We start from the raw sequence: 26850 nt of genomic DNA, 5'->3' as shown, positions 1-26850 counted from the left end.
GAAATCTGATACTCAAGTTATTAATCAACCTTAAATATTTAACCATTATTAGTATGACTACATTTTTCCTCCAATAACTCTGTATGAGCTTTTTTCTTACCTGCTCATGATTATTCCAGTTCTTCAAAGTTTGTAACTATGTTCTAGAACAGTGGTTCTCAAAGTGTGGTTCAAAGATCCCTGAGGGTCACTGACATCCTTTCAGGGACTGAATGACAGCCTCCTTTCCCTAACTCCTTTTTCATCTATGTGAGGCCAGATTGTCTTCATATACTTCAACCAAAACAATACATCCCAACAAATGAAATGCAGAGCAAATTGAGAATCCAGCTATCATAGGTAATTTTATGTCTCAAATTGACTGGGTCATGGAGTGTCCAGATATGTGGTTAAACATTACTTTGGAGATGTCTGTGAGGTGTGTGGTTTTGTTGTTGTTGTTGTTGTCTATTTGAGATAGAGTCTCATTCTATCGTTGAGGCAGGAGTGCAATAAATGGCGCAATCTCGGCTCACTGCGACCTCCGACTCTCAGGTTCAAGTGATTTTCCTGCCTCAGCCTCCCGAGTAGCTGGGATTACAGGTGCATACCACCACACCTGGCTAATTCTTTTTTTGTATTTTTAGTAAAGATGGGGTTTCACCCTATTAGCCAGGATGGTCTCGATTTCCTGACCTCATGATCAATCCACCTCAGCCTCCCAATGTTGTTTTAGTTCTTGTTTTTTTGGTTTTTTGTTTTTTTTTTTTTTGAGACAGAGTCTCACTCCATCACCCAGGCTGGAGTGCAGTGGCACAATCTTGGCTCACTGCAACCTCAGCCTCCTGGGTTCAAGCAGTTCTCTTGCCTCAGCCTCCCAAGTAGCTGAGATTACAGGTGTGAACCACCACGCCCAGCTAATTTTTGTATTTTTAGTAGAAACAAGGTTTTGCCATGTTGGCCAGGCTAGTGTTGAACGCCTAACCTCAGGTAATCCACCCGCCTCAGCCTCCCAAAGTGCTGGGACTACAGGTGTTAGCCACTGTTCCCGGCCTGTGAGGTGTGTTTGAATGAGATTAATATTTGAATCTGGAAACTAAGTAAACCAGGTTACTCTCTCCAATGTGGGTGGGCCTAATCCAGTCCCTAGAAGGCCTAAATAGAACAAAAGACTGAGCAAGACAGAATGTGGTCTCTCTGCCTAATTGTCTTCCAGCTGAAGGGTCTTCAACCTTCAGACTCAGATCAAAACTTATACCACTGGCTCTCCTGGTTCTCAAGAGTTTGGACTTGAATTGGAACTATACCATCAGCTCTCCTGGGGCTCCAGCTTGCAGATCTTCGGACTCCTCAGCCTCCATGATTACATAAGCCAATTCTTTACAATACAAATATATATATATACACACACACATAGATAGATGTATATAGATAGATGTATCTATCTCCATCCTATTGGTTCTGTTTCTCTGGAGAACCCTGAATGATGCACCAACTGACTTCTAGTTAGCCAGAATTTAAACAATGCTACTCTTCCAACTAATTTTTTTGTTTTAGAAAATAGTCATTTTTTACTTTAAAATATATTTATGGTAATATGTAATAGGTTCTTTCAAAATAAATTTCAAAATAAGTATTATTAAATGTTTTAATTTCTTATATCCTAAATATCTATATAGATAATCCACATAAATAAAAACTCTTAAGAATACTTTTGAAGAATATAGAGTCCTGAGGCCAGGTGCAGTGGCTCACGCCTGTAATCTCAATAGTTGGGAAGGCTGAGGCAAGAGGATTGCTTCAGGCCAGGAATTCGAGACGAGCCCAGTCTCAAGAAACCTCATCTCTATAAAATGTTTTAAAAATAAAAATAAGAGTCCTGAGACCTCCCTTCAAAAAAAGTGAACTGTTCCTCTACATAAAGTTTACAACAATCTATTAGAAAAATAGAATATTTGGCCAGAAGTGGTGGTTCACTCCTATAATCCTAGCACTTTGGAAGGCCAAGGCAAAGGATCACTTGAGGCCAAAGCTCAAGACCAGCCTGGGCAACAAAGCAAGACCCCATCTATAAAAAATTTTTTTTAAATAATTAGGTGGGTGTGATGGTGTTTGTCTGTAGTTCCAGCTACTCAGGAGGCTGAGGCAGGAGGATCACCTGATCCCAGAAGTTGGAGGGTGAAGTGAGCTATGATGATGCTACTATACTCCAGCCTGGGTGACAGAGTGAGGCCCTGTCTTTTTTTTTAAAAAAAAAAAAAAGAGAAGAAAACAGAGTATTAATTTATGTCTTTCCATTCTTCAGCGCTAAATCAGAATTTCTTGTGCTGCTTATCAAAAAAAAAAAGTTTGCCAGTTGCAGAAGATATACCTGATCATCCCCAGAGCCCTGCTGAACTGCTGTTTCCACATTAGTATCAGAAATTTGTGTTCTACCGCCTTGATATAATAACTGCTGCCATACATGACAGGTCAATGGAACAATCTGAAAATCAAAAGCAGACTTAAATAGAGTAATAACACAATCACTATGATTAGATAACAAAAATAAACTAATATTTAGACCATACTCCTCAATTTATAAAGCCCTTTCACATATATGACATTTTGATTTCACAACCATTATATAAGCTATTATCCTTACATAAAAATAAGAAAACAGGGACTTAAGGTTACTCAGTTAAGACCCAACATACTTTTGCATAAACCACAGCAGTTCCTTAACCTCCTTTACCTACAGAGGTAAGAGAAGCAAACAGAAACAAGCAAGGTGTCTATCTGTAAATCTTACTGGTTGAGACAGTTAAGAATAAACCCCAATAATAGGGATTGAAATCAACTCATAGCATAGCATAGGAAGTGAGAACAAAAGTTGGGTCATTTTGTGAAGTATGGGGTTAGAGTAGGACCCTGCTACTGATGAAAGAAGGCAATAAAATTGTGACCATAGCCCAAGGCTGAAGGAACACAAATGGACAGACTACAGGCAATAAAACAAAAATGACCTGGTCAAGCCACCCACTGGTTCAGGGATTGTTGGTTCTTGAGATTTTTTCCAATATCCCTGAAGAGTAAGAACCCAGAGATTCCAATAAAAGATTTCCTTCTGAACAAGAAGCCGTAAGGGACAAAGCAGAATAAAACCACAAAAAGAGTAGGCAGAGAAGAATGCACACAAGGAGAAAATAAAATAACCCTCTTACCAAAAATTAGATTAAAAACTATACTTCCAAAAGACTTTAAAACAATATTGCAGATCCTCTAAGAAATAAAGAAAGATATAAGGTGCATGGTGGCTCACACCTGTAATCCCAGCACTTTGGGAGGCTGCGGCAGGAGAATCACCTGAGGTCAGGAGTTCGAGACCAGCCTGGCCAACACGGTGAAAACCCATCTCTACTAAAAATTCAAAAATTAGCCGGGCATGGTGGCATGTATCTGTAAAAGGAAAAATTAAAACATTAACAGAAAAACAAAAGCTGAGAGAGTTCATTACCACTAGACCTGACCTGGAAGAAATGCTAATGGCAGTCCTTCAAGTTGAAACTAAAGGATGCTAGATAGTAACTTGAAGCCATAGGAAAATATAAGTTCTCTGATAAAGGTAAATATATGGACAAATATAAAAAGATACTATTTCAATTCTGGTGAGTAACTCTACTTTTAATTCTTTTATAGGGTATAAAAGATAAAAGCAAAAAAATTAACTATAAATCTACATGCTATGATTTGAATATGTATCCCCTCTAAAACTCATGTTAAAAGTTAATCCCCAATGTGGCAGTATTGAGAGGTGGACCCTTTCAGAGGTGACTGGGTCATGAGGGATCTGGCCTCTCATGAATGAATTAATCATGAGGGCAGATCTGAACTGCTTAATGGACTGATGGATTAATGGCTTATCATGAGAGCAGACTGGTAGCTTTATAAGAAGAGGAAGAGAGACCTGGGCTAGCATGCTCAACCCCCTCACCATGTGCCTGTACCACCTCAGGATTCTGCAGAGTCCCCACTAGCAAGAAGGCCCTCATCAGGCCCTCACCCTTGATCTTGGATTTCTCAGCCTCCATAATGTTATAAAATAAATTACCCATTTCAAGTATTCTGTTATGAGCAAGAGAAAACAAACTAAGAAAGGATGTTAATGATTAAACAATATATAAACATGTTACTTGTGACACCAGTAAAATGTTGTCAACAGGGTACTAATACTTTGGCCAGGTGCAGTGGCTCATGCCTAAAATTCCAGAACTTTGGGAGGCCAAGGCAGGTGGATCATGTGAAGTCAGGAGTTTGAGACCAGCCTGGGCCAAGAATGGCAAAACCCCATCTCTGCTAAAAATATAAAAATCAGCCAAGCGTGGTGGCATGTGCCTGTAGTTCCAGTTACTTGGGAGGCTGAAGCAGGAGAATCACTTGAAACTGGGAAGTGGAGGTTGGGGGGCAAAGCTAAAAGGACAAGAGTTTTTATACCAGATTGAAGTGAAGTTGCTACTAGTTTAAACAGGTTGTTATTCTCCTAAGGAGTTTTATGATATTCCCATGGTAACTACAAAGAAAATAGCTATAGAATAGACACAAAAGAAAACAAGAGAATCAAAATATATCCCTACCAACAAATCAACTAAACACAAAGAAAAGTAGAAGGGAAGGAAATGAAAAACAAGCTAGGAAAGGACAAAGAAATTACAAAAAAAAAAAAAAAAAAACCCATAGGATTAAAAAACAGGACCCAGCTATATGCTATTTAAAAGACAGTTACTTTGGAACTAAGACACACATAGGCTGTAAGTGAGAGGATGCAAAAAGATATGCCATGCAAATGGCAACCAAGAGAGACCAGTAGTGGCTACACTAATATCAGACAAAATACATTTTTAAAGAAAACTGATACCATAGACAAAGAAGAACATTATGGGGTCAATGCACAAATAAGATATAATAATTATATATGCATCAAACATTGGCGCTCCTAAATACTTAAAGCAAACATTGATAAAATTGGAAAGGAGCTCTCCAAAAACAATGAGAGACTTTAAATAACCAACTTTCCATAACAGATAGAACAATGAGGCAGATCTGTAAGGAAAGAAAAGACCTGAACGGCACTATAGACCAACTGGACCTAACACATTTATACAGAACATTCCACCCAACAACAGCATTATTCTCAAGTGCACATGAAACATTCTTTTTTTTTTTTTTTGAAACATTCTTGAGGATACACCACATGTTAAGCCACAAAGTATTAGATATATTTTCTGATCACAATAGAATGAAACTAGAAGACAACTGCAGAAAGAAAAGTGGACACTCAAGAAATTTGTAGAAATTAACAAACTCTTAAAAAGACAATGGGCCAAGGAAGAAGTAACAAAGGAAATAAGAAAATACATTGAGACACAAATGAAAGCACAATATATCAAAGCTTATGGAATGTAGCAAAAGTAGGGAAATGTAGCAAAAGAAGGAAATCTATGGTCATAAATGCCTACATTAAAAAAAAATTTCAAGTCAACGACCTAAAGTTACACCTTGAAGAACTAGAAAAACTAAACTCAAAATTCTTAGAAGGAAAAAAATTTAAAAAGGTTAGAGCAGAAATAAAGAAAAGAGAATAGAAAAAAAATAGAAAATCAAGAAAATCAATAGTTATTTGAAAAATCAACAAGTGACAAACCTTTAGCTAGACTAAGAAAAAAAAAAGCCCTCAACTAATTCAGAAATGAAAGAGAGGATGTGACAAACAATGCCACAGAAATAAAAAGGATTATAAGAGAATACTATGAACAACTGTACTCCAACAAATTGGACAGCCTAGAAGGAACAGATAAGTTCCTAGAAACACACAGCCTACCAAGACTGAGTAACATGAAAAAAATAAGAAAATCTCAACACACCAGGAACAAGGAAATTGAATCAATAATCCAAAACCTTTCAACAAAGAAAGGCCCATGGCCAAGCGCAGTGGCTCACACCTGTAATCCCAGCACTTTGGGAGGATGAGACAGGAGAACTGCTTGAGCTCAAGAGTTCAAGACCAGCCTAGGCAATATGGTGAGATCCTTTTTCTACTAAAAAGTACTTTTCTACTAAAAAAAGTACTTTTTCTACTAAAAAGTACAAGGAAAATAGCCAGACATGGTGGTGCTCGCCTGTGGTCCCAGCTATTTGGGAGGCTGAAGGGGGAGGACTGCTTAATCCCAGCGGGCAGAGGTTGCAGTAAGCTGAGACTGCACCACTACACTCCAGCCTGGGTGACAAAGTGAGACCCTTTAAAAAAAAAGAAAGAAAGAAAGAAAAGCCCAGGACAAGAAAGCTTCACTGGAGAATTCTACCAAACATTTAAAGAATTAACACCAATCCTCCTGAAACAATCCCAAAAAATTGCACAGGAGGGAACACCTTCAAATTATTCTATGAGCCCAGCAGTATCCTGATACCAAAGTCGGAAAAAGATACTAGAAGACTATAACTTAATATCCCTGATGAGTTCTGATGTAAAAATCCTTAAAAAAATATTAACAGTAAGAATTCAGCAGTACATTAAAAGGATTACACACCATAACCAAGTGGAATTCTTGGAATACAAGGATGGTTCAACATACAAAAATTGATCATTGTAATATACCACATTAACAGAAGGAAGGACAAAAACCAGATGATCATCTCAAATGAAACAGAAACTTTATAAAATTCAACACCCTTTCATTATTTAAAAAAAACAGTCAACAGGCTACAAACAGAAGAAAACTACTTCAACATAATAAAACCCATATATCCCACAGCTCATATACTCAATGGTGAAAGACTGAAAACTTTTCCTCTAAGATCAGAAACAAGGCAAAGATGCTTGCTCTCTCCCTTCTATTCAACACAGTATTGGAAATCCTACTAGAGCAATTAGGTAAGAAAAAGAAATATAAATGGAAAGAAAGAAGTAAAATTATCTCTTTTCACAGATGGCACAATCCAATATACTGAAAACCTCCAAAGACTCCACAAATAGACACTGTTAGAATAAACAGGCCAGGCACAGTAGCTCACGCCTGTAATCTTAGCACTTTTGGAGGCCAAGGCAGATGGATCACTTGAGGTCAGGGGTTTGAGACCAGCCTGGCCAACAATGGCGAAACCCGTCTCTGCTAAAAATATAAAAAATCAGTCAGGCATGGTAGCGTGTGCTTACAGTCCTAGCTACTTGGGAGGTTGAGACAGGAGAATCACTTGAACCCAGGAGGTGGACATTGCAGTGAGCCAGGATCAAGCCACTGCACTCCAGCCTGGGTGACATAGTGAGACTATCTCAAAAAGAGAATAAATAAATCCAGTAAAGCTGCAGGATACAAAATCAATATATGAAAATCACTTGCACTTAAGTATACAAATAACTACCTATATAAAAAAGAAATCAAGAAAACCATCCTACTTATGATAGCATCAAAAAACAAATAAAAAGACTTAGAAATAAATGTAACTAAGAAGGCAAAAGATCTGTCTACTGAAAACTATAAAACTCTTAATGAAATAAATTGAGGACACAAATAAATAGAAAGATACTCCATGTTCATAGATTAAAATAATTTTGTTAAAATGTATGTACTAGCCAAAGCAATACAAAGTCAATGCAATCCTTATGAAAATTCCAATGGCAATTTTCACAAAAAATGGAAAAGAAATTCTAAAATTCATATAGAACCACAAAAGACTCTAAAGAGCCAAAGTAATTCTGTAAGACAAAAACAAAGTCGGAGGAAGCACACTTCCTGGTTTCAAATTATATTACAAAGTTATAGTAATCCAAACAGTGTAATACTGGCATAAAAAATAGACATGTAAACCAACGGAACAGAATAGAGAGAGAAAAATAAACCCAAATATTTATGAACCTAATTTTTGACAAGGGCACCAAGAAGACACCATAGAGAACAGCAGTTCTCTTCAAATAATGGTGCTGACAAAATTAAATTTCCGCATGCAAAAGAATGAAATTGGACCTTTATCTTATACCACCAACAAAAATCAACTCAAAGTTGATACAATAACACAACATGAAGACTTAAAACCATAAAACTCCTAGAAGAAAATATATGGGAAAAACTCCTTGACATTTGTCTTGGCAACGTTTTTTTTGGATGTCACAACAAAAGCTCAGGCTACAAAAGCAAAAATAGGTAAATGGAACTAAATCAAGCTAAAGAGTTTCACAGTTAAGAAAACAATCAACAAACTGAAAAGACAGTCTACTACAGATGAAGAGAAAATACTTGCAAACCATGTAACATCTGATAAGGAGTCAATTTTCACAATTATAAAGAACTCATACAGCTCAGTAGAATAAAAATAACCTGATTTTAAAATGGGAAAATGACCTGAATAAACATTTAAAAAGAAAAGAAAAATGGCCAACCAGCATATGAAAGGATGCTCAACATTACTAATCATCAGGGAAAGGCAAATTAAAACCATAATGAAATATCATCGCACACTTGTTAAGATGGCTATTATTTAAAAAACAAAAAGATTCAAGAGATAAGTGTTGGCAAGGGTGTGGAAAAAAGAGAATCCTTGTACACTGTTGGTGGCAACATAAACCAGTGCAGCAACTGTAGAAAACAGTATAAAGTTTTCTAGTAATTAAAAATATAACTACCACTGGGCGCGGTGCCTCACGCCTGTAATGCCAGCACTTTGGGAGGCCAAGATGGGCAGATCAGGAATTCAAGACCAGCCTAGCCAAAATAGTGAAACCCCCATCTCTACTAAAATACAAAAATTAACCAGGCAGGGTAGCTACTCAGGAGGCTGAGACACAAGAATTGCTTGAACTCAGGAGGCGGAGGTTGCCGTGAGCAGAGAACCCACCACTGTACTCCAGCCTGGGCGACAGAGCAAGACTCTGTCTTTAAAAAAAAAAAAAAGTGCCATCCATGTAAAAAAGAAAAAAAAAAGAACTACCACATGACCTAGCAATTCCATTTGTGGGTAAAAATCTAAAAAAAATGAAATCACTACCTCATAAAGATATCTGCACTCCCCAGTTCATTGCAGCATTATCACAATAGCTACAAAAACAACTAAAGTATCCAGTGATAAACTGTGAGATACACACACACATACACTCACACACACACACACACACACACACACATGGGGAAGGGAAGGGGAAGAAATATTATTCAACCTTAAAAAGGAAGGTGATCCTGCCATTTGTCACATGAATGAACCTGGAAGATAGAAAAATACTGCATGTTCTCGCTTACATATAAATTCTATTTTTTTAAAGTCAAGTACAAAGAAGAAGTGAGGGACAGGATGAAACGGGGAGATGTAGGTTAGAGGATTCGAAGTTGCAGATATTATGGATGAGCAAATTTAGAGATTCAATGTAAAATATAAGTACCATAGTTAATATTGTATTATATTTGGGATTCCTGCTAAAAAGATAGTAGATGCTCTTGCTACATAAAAAAAAGGCGGTAACTATGTGAGATAATGAAGATTAATTTGCTTGACTATAGCAACCATGTCACTAGGTATATATGTATAACAAAACACCATGGTATATAAATATATAAAATAAAGGAAAAAATAAACTAGAAATCAGTAACAGGAAAATAGCTGAAAAATCCCAACATACTTAGAGATTAAACAACATATTTCTAAATAACATGTGGGCCAAAGAAGCACCCTCAAAATAAATTTTAAAACATTTTAACTAGATGAAAGTGATAACACAACTTATCAAAATTCGTGATGCAGCAAAAGCAGAGCTTACTGGGAAATTTATAACACTGAATGTATATGTCAGGAACAAAAATCTGAAATTGATTATCAAAGCTTCCAACTTATGAAACGGAAAAAAATAAATCATATTTAAAGTGAAGAAAATAAAAACTAGAGCAGAAATCAATTACACTGAAAATAGCAAATACAAGAGAAAAATCAGCGAAACCTTAAATGTTGGTTCTTTTGAAAAGATCAATAAAATCAATAAATCTCTAGCCAGGCTAATAAAACAAGATAAAGAATGCAAATTATAAATGTCAAAAATGAGGCCATGTAGAGTGGCTCACTCCTGTAACCCCAGCCCTCTGGGAGGCCAAGGTGAGCTGATCGCTTGAGGCCAGGTGTTTGAGACCAACCTGGCCAAAATGGAGAAATCTACTAAAAATATAAAAATTAGCTAGGCATGGTGGCACACACCTGTAATCCCACTATTCCAGTGGCTGAGACACAAGAATCACTTGAACCCAGGAGGCAGAGGTTGCAGTGAGGAAGATCGCACCACTGCACTCCAGCCTAGGTGACACAGCAAGACTCTGTCTCAAAAAAAAAAAAAAAAAAAAAAAAACAGAAAAGACAGAAAAAGAAGCCATCACAAGAGATCCTATGGACATTAAAAGGATAATAAAGGAACACTACAAACAACTCTGTATCCACAAATTTGATAGCCTAGATAAAATGAACAATTTTTTAAAAAGAGACAGTATGTCAAATCTGACACAAAAATAGACAAAATGAATAGGCCTATATCTGTTAAATAAATTTAATCAATAATAGCCTCTAAAATACAAAGGACCAGACCCAAACAGGTTCACTGATCAAGATACCAAACCCTGAAGGAGGAAATTGTACCAATTCTCTAAAATCTCTCAGAAGCCATAATCAGAGAGAATACTTCCTAATCATTCTATGAGGTCTGTATTACCCTAATACCAAAACCAGACAAACACATTACAAAAAAAGAAAGCTGCAGACCAATATCTCTCATGAACATCAATGTAAAAACTCTCAGCAAAATATTAGCAAATCAAATTTAACAACACACAAAAAGTACTGTACATCATGACCAAGTGGGATTTATCCCATGTATGCCAACTTGGTTCAACATTCAAAAATCAATTAAGGCTGAGGACACTGGCTCACACTTCTAATTCCAGCACTTTGGCAGGCCAAGGTGAGCAGATCACTTGAGCTCAGGAGTTCAAGAACAGCCTGGGCAACAAAGTGAGACCCCTCGTCTCAAAAAAAAGTACAAAAATTAGGTGGATGTGGTGGCACATGCCTGTGGTCCCACCTACTCGGAAGGCTGAGGTAGGAGGATAGCTTGAGCCCTGGAGGCAGAGGCTGCAACGAGCCAAGATCACACCACTGCCCTCTAGCTTGGGTGACAGAGCCAGATCCTATCTCAAAAAAAAAAAAAAAATCAGTTAATGTAGTCCATCACATTGACAAGCTTCAAAAGAAAAATCACATGATCATATAATAGATGCAGAAAACATCTGACAACCCATTCACAATAAAAATTCTCACTGAAGTAGGAATAGAGGGGAATATACTCAATTTGATATAGTGTATCTACAAAAAATCCTACAGCTAATATCATACCTAATGAAACTTGAAGCTTTCCCTCTAAGAGATCAAGAACAAAGCAAAGATTCCCTCTCTGATATGGTTATCTGCTCCCTCCAAATCTCATGTTGAAATGTAATCCCCAGTGTTGGAGGGGGTCTTATGGGAGGTGACTGGATCATGGGGACATATCCCTCATGATTGGTTTAACACCATTCCCTTAGTGATAAGTGAGTTCTCATTCTGAGTTCACACAAGACCTGGTTGTTTAATGTTTAAAAGAGTGGCACCTCCTCCCTTGCTCCTGCTCTCACCATGTGAGACATCTGCCCCCACTTTACCTTCCACCACAATTGCAAGCTCAGCAGGAGTAAATGCTGGCACCATGGAGGTCTCGTACTCTGCAGAACCATGAGCCAATTAAACCTCTGTTCATTGTTAAGTTACCCAGCCTCAGGTATTTCTTTATAGCAACACAATAACATCTTAATATACCCTCTCACCTCTGCTTTCCAACAGTGCACTGGAGGTCACAGCTAATGCAGTAAGACAAGAAAGGAAATAAAAGGTAAACAGTTTGGAAAGGAGGAAATAAAACTCTTTGTTTGAAGATGACACAAACATCTATATAGAAAACCAGGCTGGGCACAATGGCTCACATCTGTAATTCCAGCACTTTAGGATGCCGAGGTGGGTGGATCACAAGGTTAGAAGTTCAGGACCAGCCTGCCAACATACTGAAACCCCATCTCTACTAAAAATACAAAAAATTAGTGGGGCATAGTGGTGGGTGCCTGTAATCCCAGCTACTTGGTAGGCTGGGGCAGAACTGCTTGAACCTGGGAGGCGGAGGTTGTAGTGAGCCGAGATCATGCCACTATGCTCCAGCCCAGGCAATAGTGCAAGACTCCATCTCAAAAAAAAAAAAAAAAAAAAAGAAAGAAAAAGAAAAGAAAAGAAAGAAAGAAAATCCAAAAGAACTGAAAAAACTTTCCAGAAACTAATAAGTAAAAACAGCAAAATTGCAGAATATATGTTAATATATAAAAATCAATCACTTCCTATATACCACCAGTGAACAAGTGGAATTAGAAGTTAAAAGTATAGTATCATTTACATTAACAACTCAAGAAATGAAATATTTAGGTATAAATCTAACAATACATGTAAGATCTATATGAGGAAAACTATAAAGCTCAATGAATGAAATCAAAGATCTAAATAAATGAGAAGATATTTCAATTCCATGAAATACCCAATATTGTCAAGATGTCAGTTCTTCCCAACTTGATCTCTGAGATCAATGCAATCCCAATTAAAATCCCAGCAACTTTTTATACAAAGCAATGAATTAAATCTAAAGTTTATATGGAGAGGCAAAAGACCCAGAATAGCCAAAACAATATTGAAGAAGAACAAAAAGAACTGACACTAACCATCTTCCAGACTTAACATAAAGCTACAGTAACCAAGACAGCATGGTATCAATGAAATAGACACATCGGGCCAGAGATCCAAGATGGCTGATTACTAGCAGCTCAGGATTGTAGCTCCCAGTGAAAGCGCAGAGAACGAGAGGATACCACACTTTCAGACAAATTTTTTTTGCTCACAGACCAGGAGATTCCCAGCGGAGGAGCCCCGCGGGTCGCCAGCACAACTCTTGCGGCTGGCGCAGCGGTTCTTAGTGCAGAGTAAACAGGACTGGATCCCCTTTGGTCGATGTTTGGAGCTCCGGTATGGCAAAGTCGCCTATTCAGCTGATTGAAAAAGGGACTCAAGAAGGAAGCCAGACCGGAGAGTCCCAGGCAGAAAAGCACCATGAATCTTTTTTTTAGATGGAGTTTCACTCTTGTTACCAGGCTGGAGTGTAATGGCGCAATCTCGGCTCACCACAACCTCCGCCTCCTGGGTTCGGGCAATTCTCCTGCCTCAGCCTCCCGAGTAGCTGGGATTACAGGCACGTGCCACTGTGCCCAGCTAATATTTTGTATTTTTTAGTAGAGACGGGGTTTCACCATGTTGAACAGGATGGTCTCAATCTCTTGACCTCATGATCCACCCGCCTCGGCCTCCCAAAGTGCTGGGATTACAGGCGTGAGCCACTGCGCCCAGCCAAGACACATGAATCTTAACGCAACTGTTTTAGCCAGCGCAGTGGGTTGCTCAGATTCCGGCGCTGGGAATCAACAAGTTGGAAGTCCACTCAGAGACCTAATTTCAAAGTCGGTAATTACAAAGATGACAGGTGGATAAATTTACAATGATGGGAAGAAACTAGCGTAAAAAGGCTGAGAATACCCAAAATCAGAATGCCTCTCCCTCTACAGGGGATCACAGTTCCTCATCAACAAGGGAACAAGGCCTGATGGAGAACGAGTGTGTTCCATTAACGGAATTAAGCTTTAGAAGGCGGATAATAAGAAACTTCGTGAGTTAAAAGAACATGCTCTAGCCCAATGTAAAGAAACTAAGAACCTTGAAAAAAGGTTTGATGAAATCCTAAGGAGAATAGACAATTTAGAGAGGAATAAAGTGAATTAATGAAACTGAAGAATACAATACAAGAACTCCGCGACGTATGCACAGGTTTTTACAGTCGAATTGATCATGCAGAGAAAAGGATATCAGAGGTCTAAGACCAACTCAATAAAATGTAAGGAGAAGACAAGATTAGAGAAGAAAAAGTAAAAAGGAATGAGCAAAGTCTCCAAGAAATATGAAACTATGTGAAAAGACCTAATTTACGTTTGATAGGTGTACCTGAATGTCATGAAGAGAATGAATCCAAGCTGGAAAATATTCTTCAGGATATTATTCAGGAAAACTTTCCTAACCTAGTAAGGCAGGACAATACTCAACTCCAGGTAATACAGAGAACACCACAAAGATATTCCTCAAGAAGAGCAACCCCAAGACACATAATTGTTAGATTCACCAGGGTTAAAATAAAGGAGAAAATTCTAAGGGCAGCTAGAGAGAAAGGTCAGGTTACCCATAAAGGGAAGCCTATCAGACTCACAGCAGATGTCTCAGCAGAAACCCTGCAAACTAGAAGAGAGTGGGGGTCAATATTCAATATTCTCAAAGAAAAGAATTTTCAACCCAGAATCTCATATCCAGCCAAACTAAGCTTCATAAATGAAGGAAAAATAAAATTTTTTGTGAACAAGCAAGCACTCAGAGCTTTCATCACCACCAGGCCTGCTTTACAAGAGCTTCTGAAAGAACCACTATACACAGAAAGGAATAACCAGTAGCAGTCATCCCAAAAACTTACCAAAAGGTAAACAGTATCTCCATAATGAAGAATCTATATCAACTGATGGGCAAAATAGCCAGTGAGCATTAAACAACAATATTAAGTTCACAAATATCAATATTAATCCTAAATTTAATATTTAAATGGATAAAACGCCCCAATCAAAGATGCAGACAGGCAAATTGAATAAAAAGTCAAAACACATTGGTATGCTGTATCCAGAAACATCTCATAAGCAAGGACACAAAAAGACTCAGAATAAAGGGTTGATGGAAGACTTATCAATGAAATGGAGAGCAAAAAAAAAAAAAAAAAAACAGGAGTTGCAACTTTCGTCTCTGACAAAATACTTTAATAGTAACAAAGACTAAAAGAAACAAAGAAGGATGTACATAATAATAAAAGGATCAATGCAACAATAGGAGTCAATGATCATAAATATATACGCACCCAATATAGGAACACCCAGATACATAAGACAAGTTCTTAATGACTTATAAAGAGACTTGGACTTCCCCACAATAATAGTGGGAGACTTTGACACCACATTGTTAATATTCGACGGATCAACGATAGAAAATTAACAGGGACATCTATGATTTGAACTCAGAACTGGAACAAGTAAACTCAGTGAATATTTACAGAATTCTTCACCCCAGGTCCACAGAACCTGGTTTTTTTCTCAGTATCACATTACACCTATTTTGAAAGTGACCACATAACTGGAAGTAAATCGCTCTTCAGCATTTGCATAGCATTTTACAGCCTTAAATGAAATATTGGTGGGCTGTTTGTTTGTTATTTCTTCCCTTATTCCTTCCTGTCTCCGCTGTTAAGCACAATTATTGGCATAAAGGAGGTTTCTGATACCTATTTTTGGACTGCATTCCAACCTCGGCAATAGAGCAAGACTCCTGTTCTCTCTCCCCCTTTCTCTTTCTTTCTAAAAAAAAAAAAAATAGACACATAGATCAATAAAACAAAAGAGAGGGGCCAGAAATAGACCCATATAAATGTAGTCAATTGATCTTAGACAAAAAAACAAAGGCAAAACAATGGAGAAAGTCTTCTCAACAAATGGTGCTGGAACAACTGGACATTTACATGCAAAACAATGAACCTAGACATAGATCTTACATCCTTTACACAAAAAAAATTAATTCAAAGTGCAAAAGTATAAAACAACCTAAATGCAAAGTGCAAAAAAGTATAAAACTCAGCCGGGTACGGTGGCTCAAGCCTGTAATCCCAGCACTTTGGGAGGCCGAGGCAGGTGGATCACGAGGTCAAGAGATTGAGACCATCCTGGTCAACATGGTGAAACCCCGTCTCTACTACAAATGCAAAAAATTAGCTGGGCATGGTGGCATGTGCCTGTAATCCCAGCTACTCAGGAGGCCGAGGCAGGAGAATTCCCTGAACCCAGTAGGCAGAGGTTGCGGTGAGCTGAGATAGCGCCATTGCACTCCAGCCTGGGTAACAAGAGCGAAACTCCGTCTCAAAAAAAAAAAGTATAAAACTCCTAGAAGATAACATAAGAGAAAATCTAGATATCCTTGAGTTTAGTGATGGCTTTTTGGATACAATACTAAAGGCATATAATCTATGAAAGAAATAATTGATAAGCTGGACTTAATTAAAAACTTCTTCTGCTTTGTGAAAAACACTGTCAAAAGAATAAAAAGACAAGCTATAAACTGGAAGAAAATATTTGCAAAAGACATATCTCTGATTCAGGATGTTAACAGTAAGGGAGGCTTTGGAGAGGAACAGAGCACAGACAGAAACTCTCTGTATTGCCCATTCAATGTTGCTGTGAACCTAAAACTGCTGTAAAAGATAAAGTCTATTTAAAAACAAAACTGCACACCTGTAATTACAGCCCTTTGGGAGGGTGAGGCAGATGGATCACCTGAGGTCAGGAGTTCAAGACCAGCCTAACTGACATAGTGAAACCCCATCTCTACTAAACACACACACACACACACACACACACACACACACACACACACACAAAAATAGCCAAGTGTGGTGGCACATGACTGTAATCCCAGCTACTCAAAAGGCTGAGGCAGGAGAATCACTTGAATTCAGGAGGGAGGTTGCAGTGAGCCAAGATCACGCCACTGCACTGCAGCCTGGGCATCAAGAGTAAAACAAAACAGTCTCAAAAACAAAACAAGAACAACAACAAAAAACCCAAAACAGAGGTCTGGTGAAGTATATAAAGAGCTTGGAAGTAATCGCTCTCATCCTCATCACAACAGCAACAAAACAGCGAACAAATTAAAACATCAAAAACTCCTCTTATATCCAACAGAGAACTCAGATGAAGGACAAACTATTGTTCCAAAAATTGGAGAGGTACATACAGAAAATCACAACTTACCAGCAGAATCCCAAGAATAGAAACCATTTTGGGAACTAACCAGTAGTAGGGTAGAAAAATCTAGTGCAGGGGGAGCAGGGGAAGATGGCGCAGTAGGAGCAACTCGGGATTGCAGCTTTCAGTGAAGGTGCAGAGCATGAGTGCAAGCCGCATTTCCAGACGGATCTTTGTTGCCCACAGAACAAGGAAATTCCCAGGTGTAGGAGAGACACAGGACACGAGCGCAGCTGTTTCGGCTGGCAAGGCCACTTCAGCCGGCGCCGCAGCACAGCAGCTCTCCACACAAAACGCACTGCTCTGGGTGCCCTGTTAAACCGGCAGTTTGAGATTTGAGAAAGCAGATTAGCATATCCATCTGATTAAACGGGACCTGGACAGTGAGCCAGGCCAGGAGATTACCGGGAAGCAACGTTTGAGCCGGCGCAGTGGGTTGCTGCACAGGAAATCACACAGATCCCGGTCCCCTATCAGCAGGCAACTGAAACACTTGGGAGAGAGTCAACCATTCAACTTAAAAAAAAAAAAAAAGAGGGCTCTGAGGCAGGGAGCCAGGTGATCAGGCTCGGCAGGTCCCACCCCCACAGGGACAAACAAAACAGCGATTCGAAACACTCGGGGTTGAGAGTTTCACTGCGGGGACAGCTGAACCCAGGACGGTGCAGCTCGATGGTGGACAGGAGTCCACCATTACTGAGGCATACTACCCCTACTGAGGTACACTCCCATTGCTGATGCAGACTGACATTGCCAAGGCAACCCGCCATAACAGAGAGAGTCCACCAATACAGAGGTGGGCCACCATCACCACAGCAGTTTTGACCACACCCATATAAACAGATGGATCACCTGACTACAGGGAATTACAGGACTACAGGGAATTACACTCTGCAGCAGGGCAAAGCCCACGGCAGCAGGGTGGAGCCCATGGCAGCACAGCGAACCCCACGGCAGCAGGGCGGAGCCTCGGCAGGCAAATAGTGACTAGACTGCCTCCTAGCTCGGCAGGACAGTGCAATGGATGCTCATAAATAAAGCCCTAACTCCCCAAGACAGAGCATCTGAGGAAAAAAAGAGGTTTTATGAGTTCTGCTGCAACAGACTTAAACGTACCTGCCTAACAGCCCTGAATGAACATCGGAGCTCACAGCTCAGAAATTGAGCACCTATAAAGTACAGACCGTCTCCTCAAGCAGCTCCCTGACCCCCATATATACAAAGAGTCACCTCAAAAAGGACTGACCAGCCTGACCTTTGGTGGGCATCATTCTGGGACAAAGATAGCAGAAGAAGAAACTGGTATCATCCCTCACTGTTCCGCAGCTGCTACAAGTGTACCCTGCTTAGACAAACAGGGCCTGGAGAGGACCTCAGCAGTCTTACAGCAGAGGGGCTAGACTGTTAGAAGGAAAACTAAGAAACAGAAATACTTCATCATCAACAATCCACTCAGAGACCCAATCGAAAAGTCAGCAACTACTCAGACGACAAGGGGATAAATCCACAAAGATGGGAGGAAACCAGCGCAAAAAGGAGGAAAACACCCGAAACCAGAACACATCACCTCCTACAAAGGACCGAAACTCCTCACCAGCAAGGGAACAAAGCTGGACGGAGAACGAGTGTAAAGAAATGACGAAATCAGACTTCGGAAGGTGGGTAATGAGAAACTTCTGTGAGCTAAAAGAACATGTTCTAAATCAATGCAAAGAAACTAAGAACATTGAAAAAATATTTGAAAAAACATTCAAGGAAATGATAACAAGAATGGAAAACTTAGAGAAGAATATGAATGAATTGAAGGAGCTGAAAAGCACAACAAGAGAACTTAGGAAAGCATGCACAAGTTTCAACAGCCGAATTGACCAAGCAGAATAAAGAATATCAGAAGTCGAAGATCAACTCAATGAAATAAAACGAGAAACCAAGATTAGAGAAAAAAAGCGCAAAAAGGAATGAACAAACTCTCCAAGAAATGTGGGACTATGTGAAGAGACCTAATCTACGTTTGATAGGTGTACCAGAAGGGGACGAAGATAATGAATCCAAGCTGGAAAATACTCTTCGGGATATTATCCAGGAAAATTTCCCCAAACTAGCAAGGCAGGCCAATATCCAAGTCCAGGAAATACAGAGACCACAAAGATATTCCGCAAAAAGAGCAACCCCAAGCACATAATCGTCAGGCTCAACAGGGTTGAAATGAAGGAGAAAACGCTAAGGGCAGCCAAAGAGAAAGGTCGGGTCACCTACAAAGGGAAGCCCATCAGACTCACAGCAGATCTCTCAGCAGAAACTCTACAAGCCAGAAGAGAGTGGAGGCCAATATTCAACAACCTTAAAGAAAAGAACTTTCAACCCAGAATTTCATATCCAGCCAAACTGAGCTTCAGAAGTGAAGGAAAAATAAAATCCTTTGCAAACAAGCAAGCACTCAGAGATTCTGTCACCACCAGGCCTGCTTTACAAGAGCTCCTGAAAGAAGCACTACACATAGAAAGGAACAACCAGTACCAGCCATTCCAAAAACATACCAAATGCTAAACAGCAACAACAAAATGAGGAATCTGCATCAACTAACGGGCAAAACAGCCAGCTAGCATCAAAATGGCAGTATCAAATTCACACATAACAATATTAACCCTAAATGTAAATGGGCTAAATGCACCAATCAAAAGACACACGCTGGCAAATTGGATAAAAAAAACAAAACCCATCGGTGCTGTATCCAGGAAACCCATCTCACATGCAAGGATACACAAAGGCTCAAAATAAAGGGATGGAGGAAGATTTACCAAGCAAATGGAGAACAAAAAAAAAGCAGGAGTTGCAATTCTCATCTCTGATAAAATAGACTTTAAAGCAACAAAGATCAAAAGAGACAAAAAAGGCCATTACATAATGGTAAAAGGATCGATACAACAAGAAGAGCTAATGATCCTAAATATATATGGACCCAATACAGGAGCACCCAGATATATAAGGCAAGTTCTTAACAACTTACAAAGAGACTTCGACTCCCACACAATAATAGTGGGAGACTTTAACACTCCACTGTCAATATTAGACAGATCAACCAGACAGAAAATTAACAAGGATATCCAGGGCTTGAACTCAGACCTGGAACAAGCAAACCTGATACACATTTACAGAACTCTCCACCCCAAATCCACAGTATATTCTTCTCAGCACCACATCACACCTACTCTAAAATTGACCACATAACTGGAAGTAAAGCACTCCTCAGCAAATGGGTAACAACTGAAATCATAACAAACAGTCTCTCAGACCATAGTGCAATCAAGTTAGAACTCAGAATTCAGAAACTAACTCAGAACTGCACAGCTTCATGAAAACTGAACAAGTGGCTCTTGAATGTTGATTGGATAAACAATGAAATGAAAGCAGAAATAAAGAAGTTCTTCGAAAACAATGAGAATGAAGACAAAGCATACCAGAATCTCTGGGACACATTTAAAGCAGTCTCTAGAGGAAAATATATAGCAATAAGTGCCCATATGAGAAGAGTCGAGAGATCCAAAATTGACACTCTATCATCAAAATTGAAAGAGCTAGAGGAGCAAGATCAAAAAAACCTAGCAGAAGACAAGAAAGAACTAAGATCAGAGCAGAACTGAAGGAGATTGAGACACGAAAAACCCTTCAAAAAATCAATAAATCCAAGAGCTGGTTTTTTGAAAAGATCAACAAAATAGACAGACCACTAGCCAGATTGATTAAAAAGAAAAGAGAGAACAACCAAATAGATGCAATAAAAAATGATAAAGGGGAAATCACCACAGATTCCACAGAAATTCAAACCATCATCAGAGAATATTACAAACAACTCTATGCACATAAACTAGTAAATCTGGAAGAAATGGATAAATTCCTGGACACTTGTGTCCTCCCAAGCCTAAACCAGGAGGAGGCCGAAACTATGAATAGACCAAAAACAAGGTCTGAAGTCGAGGCAGCAATAAAGAGCCTACCAGACAAAAAAAGCCCAGGTCCAGATGGGTTCACAGCCGAATTCTACCAGACACACAAAGAGGAGCTGGTACCATTCCTTCTGAAACTATTCCAAATAATCCAAAAAGAGGAAATCCTTCCCAAATCATTTTATGAGACCAACATCATCCTGATACCAAAACCCAGCAGAGACTCAACAAGAAAAGAAAACTTCAGGCCAATATCCATGATGAACATAGATGCAGAAATCTTCAATAAAATACTGGCAAACTCATTGTAACAGCACATCAAAAAGCTTATCCACCATGATCAAGTAGGATTCATCCCAGGGATGCAAGGCTGGTTAAACATAAGCAAGTCTACAAACGTAATTCACCACATAAACAGAATCAAAAACAAAAACCACATGATTATCTCAATTGACACAGAGAAGGCCTTTGACAAAATTCAACAGCCCTTTATGCTATAAACCCTCAATAAACTTGGTATTGATGGAAGGTATCTCAAAATAATAAAAGCTATTTATGACAAACCAACAGCCAATATCATACTGAATGGGCAAAAACTGGAAGCATTCCCTTTGAAATCCAGCACTAGACAAGGATGCCCTCTCTCACCACTCCTATTCAATATAGTACTGGAGGTTCTAGACAGAGCAATCAGGCAAGAAAAAGAAATAAAGGGTATTCAAATAGGAAAGGAGGAAGCCAAATTGTCTCTATTTGCAGACGACATGATAGTATACCTAGAAGACCCCATCGTATCAGCCCAAAAACTCCTGAAACTGATAAGCAACTTCAGCAAAGTCTCAGGATATAAAATCAATGTGCAAAAATCACAAGTATTCCTATACACCAATAACAGACCTAAAGAGAGCCAAATCAGGAATGAATTGCCATTCACAATTGCTACAAAAAGAATAAAATACCTAGGAATACAACTTACAAGGAACGTAAGCGACCTCTTCAAGGAAAACTACAAACCACTGCTCTACGAAATAATAGAGGACACAAATAGATGGAGAAACATTCCATGTTCATGGTTAGGAAGAATCAATATCGTGAAAATGGCTATACTGCCCAAAGTAATTTACAGAATCAATGCTATCCCCATCAAGCTACCATTGACTTTCTTCACAGAACTGGAAAAAACCACCATGAACCTCATATGGAACCAAAAGAGAGCCCGCATAGCCAAGTCAATTCTAAGCAAAAAGAACACAGCAGGAGGCATCACACTACCAGATTCAAACTATACTACAAGGCTACAGTAATCAAAACAGCATGGTATTGGTACCAAAACAGAGATATAGACCAATGGAACAGAACAGAGGCATCGGAGGCAACACAACATATCTACAACCATACAATCTTTGCTAAGCCTGACAAAAACAAACAACAGGGAAAGGATTCCCTGTTTAATAAATGGTGTTGGGAAAACTTGCTAGATGTGCAGAAAGCAGAAGCTGGACCCCTTCCTGACACCTTACACTAAAATTAACTCCAGATGGATTAAAGACTTAACACAAGACCCGGCACCATAAAAACCCTAGAAGAAAATCTAGACAAAACCATTCAGGACATAAGAGTAGGCAAGGACTTCATGACCAAAACACCAAAAGCATTGGCAACAAAAGCCAAAATAGACAAATGGGACCTAATCAAACTCCACAGCTTCTGCACGGCAAAAGAAACAGTCATTAGAGTGAATTGGCAACCAACAGAATGGGAAAAAATTTTTGCAGTCTACCCATCTGACAAAGGGCTGATATCCAGAATTTACAAAGAACTCAAACAGATTTACAGGAAAAAAGCAAACAAGCCCATCCAAAAATGGGCACAGGATATGAACAGACACTTTACAAAAGAAGACATACACGAGGCCAACAAACATATGAAAAAATGCTCATCATCACTGGTCATTAGAGAGATGCAAATCAAAACGACATTGAGATACCATCTCACGCCAATTAGAATGGCGATCATTAAAAAATCTGGATACAACGGATGCTGGAGAGGATGTGGAGAAATAGGAACACTTTTACACTGCTGGTGGGAGTGTAAATTAGTTCAACCATTGTGGAAGACAGTGTGACGAGTCCTCAAGGCCTTAGAAATAGAAATTCCATTTGACCCAGCAATCCCATTACTGGGTATATATCCAAAAGACTATAAATCGTTCTACTATAAGGACACATGCACACAAATGTTCATTGCAGCACTGTTTACAATAGTAAAGACCTGGAACCAACCCAAATGCCCATTGATGATAGACTGGATGGGGAAAATGTGGCACATATACACCATGGAATATTATGCAGCAATCAAAAATGATGAGTTCATGTCCTTTGCAGGGACATGGATGAATCTGGAGAACATCATTCTCAGCACACTGACACAAGAACAGAAAATGAAATACCACATATTCTCACTCATAGGTGGGTGATGAACAATGAGAACACATGGACACACGGAGGGGAGTACTACACACTGGGGTCTATTGGGGGGAATAGGGGAGGGACAGCAAGGGGGGAGCTGGGGAGGGATAGCATGGGGAGGAATGGCAGATGTGGGTGAAGGGGAGGAAGGCAGCAAAACACACTGCGATGTGTGTACCTATGCAACTATCTTGCATGTTCTGCACATGTACTCCAAAACCTAAAATGCAATAAAAAAAAAAAGAAAAATCTAGTGTAATTGACAAACTGCTGGAGGTACAATGTAGACAACTACGAGAATTAAAAGCTGCAGGGAAGCCAGACTTACAAAGGGCCTTCACACTTCTGTGAGTTTTATCTCCACAACCCCTAGCATGTTACCACAGTTGAGAGAAAAATACTCACCCCCCAGTTAGGGGGAGGTGTGGGGGCATAGTTATTTTGAATATTCCCAGAGTATTTTCTTAAAAAAGACTCAAATTATTTTACCAGAGTCTAACCTACTAGGGTTTTACAGACTAACTGACCTTAGGGAAAGGAAATATCCAACTTTAGCCCACTCTAACTTTTGAGAAAGGGGAAGGGAAATAACCAACTCAAGCCCATGAAGCCTTCAACATGGGAGTTGAAAAATGGCCCACTCCAGCCCCTTCTAGCCTTCCTGTCTAACCTGTGGGTCAGGGATGAGAAACATTCATGAAGGTCACAGGTCAGAGGAAAGACTGAGACCTAATCATAGGACTTCAGAACATATTTCCTCACCCCAAGACTTTACCGCTGTATTAATGGGGCTCCTTATAGTAACAGAAGAACGTAACTGAAGGAAAACCACATCCCAGATCTTAAGAAAAAATTCTAAGGGAAACCCAAAGCCAATGGGGCATACAAGATCAAGGTCACCAGGGGAAATTTTAGACTCTGAAACCTATACCATGGCAAACAGTAGATACAATACAACTTATAATGAGATAAATATAAAACACTAAAGATCTATTTATTTCAGTTGCTTTCAGATCCAAGTATACCATGTTTGGTTTTCAACCAAAAATTACAAGGCATACTAAAAGACAAAAACCAAAACACAGTTTGGAGGACACTCGGCAAGCATTACAAACAGACTCAGGTATGGCAGAGATGTTGGAATTTAAGTTTGAAAACACTAAAACGTTCTGGAGACGGACCGTAGTGATGATTACACAATAATGTGAATGTACTTAATTTCACTTAAAAAATGGTTAAATGGTCAATTTTATGTTATGTGTATTTTACCACAGTTAAAAAAAAAAATCAAGAAGGAACAAACATGTAAGCTATTAAACCATGAAAAGACATGGAGAAATTTTAAATGCATATTGTTAAAGTGATAGAAGTCATTCTGAAAAGAATATATATTATAAGGTTCTAACTGTATGACACTGCAAAGACAAAACTACAAAAACAGTAAAACTATCAGTGGTTGCCAGGGTTTCAGAAATAAGGAGGGAAGAATGAACAGATGAAATTCAGATTTTTTTAGGACAGTGAAATCATTCCATATGATACCATATGTTCCACCATAATAGTGGAAACATGTCATTATTCATTTGTCAAAACCTAAAGAATGTGCAAAACAGAGTAAACCACAATATAAACTATGAACTTTAATAATAATGTATTGGCCAGCTGCAGTGGATCAAGCCTGTAATATCAGAACTTTGGGAGGCTGAGGTGGGCAGATCATTTGAGATTAGGAGTTCAAGACCAGCCTGACCAACATGGTGAAACCCTATCTCTACTAAAAATATTTTAAAAATTAGCTGGGCATGGTGGCATATGCCTGTAATCTCGGCTACTTGGGAGACTGAGACAAGAGAATCGTGCGAATTCAGAAGGCAGAGGTTGCAGTAAGCCAAGCTCACACCACTACACTCAAGCCTGGACAATCCAGTGAGACTCCATCTCAAAATAAATAAATAAATTTATAAAAATCAAGTATCAATACTAGCTCATCAATTATAACAAACATACCATACTACTGTAACACAGAAAGGAGGGAAAGAGAAAATAGTAAATAAAAATTCTGTACTTCCTGCTCGATTTCTCTGTAAACATGCAGTTACTTCCTAAAAAGATCTATTAATTATTTCTTAAACAACAGAAGACAAAACACTAACAAGAAAACAGAAGATGTGAACAACACTATAAACAACTAGACCTAATGAGAATCATAGAACGTTTCATCTAAAAGCAGCTTAATATACATTCTTTTCAAGTACAAATGGAACATTACCCAATGGACCATGTGTTAGGCCGTAAGACCTCAATATTTTAAAATAATTAAAATCGTAAGGTATATTCTCAAATCAAAATGCAACGAATTTAGAAATCAACAACAGAAGAAAGAGAAACTCACAAATATGTGGAAATTAAGCAACCGATTTCCTAAATAACCAATATGTCAAAAAAAATCACAAAAAAGAATTTTAAGGTATTCTGATTTGATAAAAACACCACACACCAAAACTTACGAGATGCAACTAAACTGGTACTCAGAGGGAAATTTATGGTAATAAACATGTATATTACAAATAGAATAAAGATCAATATTCTTGTCTTCCAACTTAAACTAGAAAAGAGAAAACTAAACCCAAGCAAAGCAGGAGGGTTAAAATGGAAATAACTGAAATAGAGAATAGTGGAAAACAATCAAACCAAAAGTTAGTCTCTTGAATATGAACAAAATAGGAACACTTTCATTCACTTTATGAAGTCAATATTACCCTGATCCAAACTAGACAAAGGCATCAAAAGAAAACTACAGACCAAAATATCTTACAAATACAAGCGTGTGTGTGTGTGTGTGTGTGTGTATTTCTATGACAGCCAACACATAAACTGTTTATACACGGTGACAAAGTGAGTTATTTTCACAAAGCTGGTTTAATAACCTAATATCATTTAATGTAATACATCAATTAATAATTTGACAAAATTATCATTAAAAACAAGAGGCTGAGCACACTGGCTCACACCTGTAATCCCTGCACTTTGGGGAGCCGAGGTGGCTGGATCACCTGAGGTCAGGAGCTCAAGACCAGCCTGGCCAACACAATGAAACCCCGTCTCTACTGAAAATACAAAAAATTAGCTGCGTGTGGTGGTGGGCATCTGTAATCCCAGCTACTGGGAGGCTGAGGCAGGAGAATCCCTTGAACCCAGGAGGCAGAGGTTGCAGTGAGCCGAGATCACGCCACTACACTCCACCCTGGGTGAGAACAGTGAAACTGTCTCCAAAAAAAAACCCTCAAGAAATTAGGACAGAAACTTCATCAATATGATAAGGGCATCTATTAATAATCCACAACTAACATCATACTTGGGGTAAAAGACTGGAGGCTTTCTCCCTAAGACAAGCATGTCCAACCCACAGCCCAGGACCATGAAGACCATGAATGTGGCCCAACCTAAATTTGTAAACTT

The 26850-nt window shown here is 38.9% G+C and overlaps 1 protein-coding gene across 13 annotated transcripts in view; it reads right to left on the bottom strand.

The window, feature by feature from the left end:
• ALMS1 (ALMS1 centrosome and basal body associated protein) overlaps positions 1 to 26850 on the bottom strand; it is a 225484-nt gene that overhangs the window by 182630 nt on the left and 16004 nt on the right. For 10 of the 13 annotated variants that reach the window (XR_013526474.1, XR_004733517.3, XR_008476280.2 and 7 more), the window contains exon 2: positions 2351 to 2464. The exons of the other annotated variants lie outside the window; for them this stretch is intronic. Coding sequence is in view for 5 of the 10 variants with exons in the window: in XM_035272302.3 (XP_035128193.3) it covers positions 2351 to 2464 (114 nt within the window). In the remaining 5 variants the exon portion in view is untranslated. The remainder of the gene's footprint in view (positions 1 to 2350; positions 2465 to 26850) is intronic. 13 annotated transcript variants of the gene reach the window in all.

This window comes from Callithrix jacchus, chromosome 14 (assembly GCF_049354715.1).
Source record: "Callithrix jacchus isolate 240 chromosome 14, calJac240_pri, whole genome shotgun sequence".
NCBI lineage: Eukaryota > Metazoa > Chordata > Mammalia > Primates > Cebidae > Callithrix > Callithrix jacchus.
Note: the sequence above shows the minus strand (reverse complement) of the source record. Positions and strands in the feature narration are given on the sequence as shown.